The following is a 6,380-nucleotide window of genomic DNA, read 5'->3' as shown; positions in this document are numbered from 1 at the left end:
AGTTGACGTGTTGACGGAAAGGGTATCATAAGGATATGAGCACCTCTGACAAAGGATAAATTGGATAATCTGGAGAGCATCTCCAAAAATGCAGCTGTTGTGTCTTGTTACACCCCTACAAACTACAAACGACAAAAACAAAATGTTCAAAGCAAGTTATGACTTTGTTTCGTTTTCATTTTCGCTCTGGAATTTTAGCCTTTAGTTAATCTAGTACTCCTAAGAATCCATTATCAGACCAGTTGGATGCATGGGGGCTATAGTGCAGACATCAGGCCTACTCTTGCATTACCAGTAGCCTATCATTAGTCTCTACATTGTGCAGTAGACTAAAGCCTCTATTCTTATGAATGATCTTGACATCCGATCCTGCTTATGTTTGCCGCCCATCTGTTGCTGGAGAAAGTTTAGAGACATTGAACATAACCAAGATCATTTCTCAGTGGTCTCTTTCAACAAGATAATGTGTCCTACTCTGTCATAATGCAGTTGTTGTCCAGGAATGGTTTAAAGAACATTTGGACGTGTTGACTTGGCCTTTACATTCCCCTTATCTCAATCATAATGGAGCATCTGTGGGATGTGCTGGACAAACAAGTCCAATCTATGGAGGGCACACCTCGCAACTGACAGGACTTAAGGAGAAAAGGCTCATTGGACTGTTTGGACGGAGCCCCAATGTGGCAATGACACTGACACTACAGTCGGTTTAGCCCATGCTCCTGATTTGTTAAGGAATACAGATTTTAGATTAAAGTTTCTGTCTATCAAACTTACATAGCCAGATTGGGTTCAGGCTAAAGTGTAACCTTTTCAACTGACATAAAATTAGCATAGTAGGATCAGGCTATTCTGCTGGACTAACTTAGCCTATAGGCCTACATTAACAAACTGATAAATTCAATAGAATTATTGCAACGTCAGATTCCCCCCCCCCCCCCCCCCCCCCCCCCCAGCAGGACAGCAGATAACTAGTCACTCACACAGTTTTGATTTCATTTCATCAAACACCGAAACCTAAATCGATTGCCATTTGTGGCTTAGTATCTGTAGCCTGTCATTCGAAAGTGCAAGCAACAAAACTGAGATACTGTACAGTGTATACCGATCTGTATATCCAGGAATCCAGGATGAAGTGAGTATGCAGTACATAGACCTACTTTACTATAGACTCAGGGTTAAAGCAGTGTTTCAATTAATGTTGGCAACATATTTGGAGTGGTGGTTAGACTATTCGTACCGCGGTGTATCAATAATTTTAACCTTGAAAGTGCGCGTCAGCCTCGTTGCAACATTCCATCCCGTGCGCTAACGAGTAACGACGCATGTTATTTCACCTGCCCATGATAATCTTACGAGCGGGATTGAGTCGGATATGAGTTGTCAGCTGCACCCACTGTTTAATTAATGGGATATTGTTCAGTTTTGTTGTGTCCTTTTCGTTTGTCATCAGTCAACATACGAATAGCCTATGGGAGAGTGTAGGGCAGGCTATAGGCCTTGTTAGCGGATTAGGCTAGCCTACTTAATTTTATGTAGCCTAACTGTAAAATATTATTAATGAAAATGTCCCTCATTATAATGATTTGACTAAAGTTCCGTTGCCAGTTGGCAATCGTGTACCTGCCTGCTAATGGTAAGCTCCTCCTTGCTTCTGTCAACTCTGAAATAACATTTTCAAATCAAATATTAACACCCTAGAAGTACTCTAGCCAAAATGGCACATTTTCTTTGTAAAAGGCTCTAACAGTGACATTTAAAACATGCAACAAACGCAAATCTTTCCTTCAAACAACAGAAATTGTGGTCAAATCAGTGTGAAATGCATAGCATAGGCCTACTTTTGAAGATACTGTAAGAAGGTTCAGCTATTAAAAAGATAAGAGCCTATCAAAAAAGATGCTCGTTGTCTTTATTTGAAAAAAATAAAATAAAATAAAATAAAAATACAACAAACATATCAGAAATGAAATTGTCAATTAGACAATAGACCTGACCTACAGTGAGCACTTTTACTTCCTGTCAGCTTGTGTACTTCACCAGCTGATATTCATACTTTGCAGTCACCTTTCTGTTAGGTACAGAAACTAAACTAGTACTCCTGATCCTTATTTTCCTCCTTCTCTTGCCTCTTTACCTCACTGTCCTCCACCCCTCCTCTAAGTCTCACTCACCCCTCTTAGGGGCCTGTGTCCACCAATTGCATTTTTTGCACTGATAGCACCCTCAACCTCATTTTTACAGCGCTTCAGTCAGGAGTTTATTGTTGCTAGATTATGGTTACATTGACGAGCCCAGCGCTGTTCTAAAAGTTTAGATAGTCTAAACAGATTTCAACCTTCAGCACTCTGACCACTGCGGAAAAAACGTTCAGCACCAAGGGCTTTTTTCTGAGGGCTCTGAGCTCTATGAACGTGAACGCAATTGGTGGACACAGGCCCCTACTCTCTGTCCAATATTGTCCTACATTGTAATCCAGACCATGTTCTCATCTGCAGCTTATATATAGTGTTCAAGCTCCGATTGCTGAATGAACTCACACCAATACATATAGTTTTGCAAAAACATGTTCTACAAAATTACAAACTGAGTGTCAAGCAAACTTGGTGAATGGATTGGCTGCAAGTGTCAACATTTTCAAAAATTGTGCTACAATCACTGTTTGTTTTTATCATTTAGTAAAACATGTAATAATGAAAATCAATTTTTGTTTAGGACATCAAAAAGCCATCTCCTGCACTTTCTTGTCCCACCACCACCTCATCTAGTGTCACACCTCTCTGGAACATGGGATAACCAACCCAGTCTTTCACAGTGATTAAGGAATTTCATAGCCTGGCAAGCCAAACTATACAGAAATGTATAGTCTGGGGTCGGACCATTCACAGAGCTGAAGCCTGTGGGTGGGATGAACCGGTGTCTTTCAAACTACTCTGCACGTAATAGGCCAGCACTTGTGACCAATCGTAGCCGGTCGGCAAAACGGCAAATACATCCTTCTTTAAAACAAATGGCTTGAGTGCTTCTTTCTGCTCAACCTTCAAATAAAAAAGCCCAAGTCTAACTCTTTCAAAGCCGATTCAAACGAGCTTCGCCTCATCCATCTTTAGTTGTTCTCTATGGTTGTTGCAACACGGTCTCACACCCAACTCGTCGAACGAGGACGCATGGTCAAGCCCCCTGGCGTCAATATCGGAAGCCGAGGGTGAGCTGAGGCGGGCTCAAGGACTCCGTACACAGATAGAGCGTTCTGATTGGACAGGCTGAATTGGTGCCGAACGCAGGCTTGGCCTTGTAAAGACGTCACTTCTCTGGACCAATGAGGGAACAGGAAATGGTCGAAGGAAAATCTGTGAAGCATCCGCGCGCTGTTTGAGACATTAATTGATTATAACCCCTGTTGAATCCTAATAAAGCTGACTCCGCCAAATATGAAAAAGGTTTAGTTCAAAGTAACATTATTCTCAGGGGTCAGGCTGGGGAGCCATATGTGCCTTCGAAAGTAACATTATGTATTATCCGGGATCAGGCTTATGTGGGCCATACGGGCCTGACCATTACTAGTTTACTGTGTATGCTCATAGGGATATGCTGAGGGTCCTAATCTCCTCCACAGCCGGTTAATTCGGGCGGTTCCCGTACGCAATCATTGTTACTAGTTCTGAAAGGGATGCAGGGGCTGCCCCGCTGACTCGGACTGCTATACTCATCAAAACGAGCTGAACGACAGTCACATGCTATGCACAGAGGGTTCTGGCTGTGCTAGGATGTGAGTGCTTGATTCAGACATCGCAGACAAACTGCTACAGTACATACTACAGTAAATTTCAAAGACAGCTTGCCCCTTCCAGTGGATAGCTCCTACGGCGGTGGTAGCTAAACCCTAGCCATACATTACGCTAGCACATTACCTAGGACCGGACACAGCCGCTTAAGTACATAGTGGCTACGCAGATCAGCATAACAATTTATTTGTCAGGTACAAGCTAGTCATCCAATACATTACAGAAGTACATCTAAATGCAAAGTGTGAAAGTTACTTCAACAGGTTCAAGAAATACTTAGGCTAAGATACAAAACAGACAGAGAATGAAACATACTTTACCAGCTCAGAGAAAGATGACTGCACACCTAAGGTGTGGGAGCCCTGGCTATAGTGACTCCTAGATTAATGGCTTGACTATCCTTATATAGGCTACAAGGTTTGTGATTGGTTCAGACAGTGATATAGGTTACATGAATGGAGATCACATGATGAGTACTGTTGGTGAAACTGAGACCATTGTTATAGTGAAACCACTTGACTAAATCAATCAAGACATGACAATACATTTGATTACATTTCCTGGTCCAAGTTAACTTCTGAGGACCTTGGACAAACATGTGACAGGAGGTCCACAATAGGCCCACACTTAGTCGTTAATCAAGAGTCCATATATGATTGAAAGGAATGTCATCAGCCTGGGAATGAAGAGTTTACATATGATTGAAATGAATGTCATCAACCTGGGAATTAGATCCTTACAGCCTTAACGGTACGACCCTAGACCATTCCGCTAGGCAACATTTTTTTTGCCGCTAGGGTGTGTCTAGATTTCTAGGCTTGCTTGGAATGCTTACACACTCATATTCTGTTTGATTTCAGCCCTTCAAACATAGCTTTGAGAACTAAGCTACTGCAGCTGGAGTGTCACTTCACCTGGGATCTGGCCAAAGAAAGTGCAGACCTGTCAAATCTTCAGACCAGGCTGGAGGAACAAATAGATCTGGACCTAGGCAAGAAAGCTGGGGCAATCCGATCACATTGTTTTTTGGCCTATGTCAGGTACCTGCAAGGATTCCCAGAAGATGCCTTCACAAACTTGCTCAAATCAGAAGAGAAGGGAAGGGAATACCATGGTGATAATTTTGAGCGATTTCTCATCGTCACCTATGGCAACCTTGCCTGGCTACACTATCACCGAGGATCATATACCCAGTGTGAGAGCTACTTGGAAAAGCTTGTTAGTATAAAAGAGAAGTTCCCCACTGCGTCACCGACTAAGCTTCACCCAGATGTCTATGGTCAGAAGGGCTGGACCTATCTCAAGTTCGCCTACAAGTACTGCGAGAGAGCAAAGCACTGTTTTGAAAAAGCCTTGGAGCTGGAGCCAGATGAAAGTGAGTGGAACACTGGCTACGCCATCGCTCTCTATCGCACAGAAGATTACAATACAATACCAGAGGACTCGCTAGCGGTGAGGCAACTCCGACGAGCCATTGAGCTAAACCCAGAAGATGCTGTTCTAAAGGTGTTTCTTGGCCTGAGACTGACTGTATTCAAAGAGCACGATGAGGCTGAGAGGCTGATCGAGGAAGCTCTCGAGATGGATCCTAGCAACCCCCATGTGATTCGCTACGTCGGGAAATATCTCCGCCACAGTGGCTCTGTAGACCATTCCATTGCACTGCTCAAGAGAGCTGTGGAGCGTACCAATGATTCGGCCTTCCTTCATCATCAGCTAGCTCTGTGCTACAGGTCGAAGAAGAATGACTTGTTCCGTACAGGAGGTGCCTGGGGCAAGAAACGTGAAGTCAGACAGCTTATCACTCAGTGCATCCATCACCTGCAACTGGCTACAACACTGAAGTCTAACTTCATTTTAGCCATGGCTGATCTTGCCCTGCACTATGCGGAGAATGAAGAAATTGCCCGGGCAGAAGAGATGTTCCAGGACACATTCAAAGCAGCAACGGAGAACCACGAAAAGATGAATGTGGTACACCGTTTCTATGGTGAGTTCCAGCAGTACCATAAAAAATCCCAAACACTAGCTATCAAGCACTACAAAGAGTGTTTGTCACTGGGGTTCAATTCATTTGAAGGGAGTAGGAGTGCCCTTTCCCTGAAGAAGATGGCAGAGAAGCGTCTGGACAGAAACCCTAGAGATGGAGAAGCCTTTGGGATTCTGGGATTCGTCCACAGGGCAGAGGGAGAGGAGCGCCAGGCATTGGAGTGCTACGAGAAAGCTCTGCAGTTTGATTTTAACAATGACGAGTATCTCAGTGCCCTATGTGATCTTCGCTTGTCTTTGCAGTAACTCGCCTTCTGTGTCATATCAATATAAGCTAATAATTACAACCACAGATGTTTCATGTTAACGATTATGTTTTTTTTTTTGCTCAAAGGGAACGTGTTGTGATATGAACGATGCTTGTAGCATTAAGATGAAAATTGCAATCATTCTTGCAATCATCACCTCAGAAGAATGCCAATAGTTTTGCTAGAAAGATTTGCTAAGCATGTTTTTTATAAACCTGAAGTCCATAATGAAATGTGCACAATAGTTATTGTAAGTGTCATCTTATGAACTTTGTGCCCACTCCAGAAAGATGCAACA

General features: G+C 43.2%; 1 protein-coding gene across 1 annotated transcript; it reads left to right on the top strand.

Moving 5' to 3' along the window:
- Nucleotides 1–4,119: 4,119 nt before the first annotated feature.
- On the top strand, nucleotides 4,120–6,123 carry LOC134070590 (interferon-induced protein with tetratricopeptide repeats 5-like). The gene is made up of 2 exons (XM_062526981.1): nucleotides 4,120–4,136; nucleotides 4,646–6,123. The coding sequence occupies exons 1-2, from the start codon at nucleotides 4,120–4,122 to the stop codon at nucleotides 6,078–6,080; spliced, it is 1,452 nt and encodes a 483-aa protein (XP_062382965.1). The 3' UTR covers nucleotides 6,081–6,123.
- Nucleotides 6,124–6,380: the final 257 nt, after the last annotated feature.

Source organism: Sardina pilchardus, chromosome 22, assembly GCF_963854185.1.
Source record: "Sardina pilchardus chromosome 22, fSarPil1.1, whole genome shotgun sequence".
Classification (NCBI taxonomy): Eukaryota; Metazoa; Chordata; class Actinopteri; order Clupeiformes; family Clupeidae; genus Sardina; species Sardina pilchardus.
The sequence above is the reverse complement of the archived record's forward strand: the minus strand, read 5'-3'. Positions and strand labels throughout refer to the sequence as shown.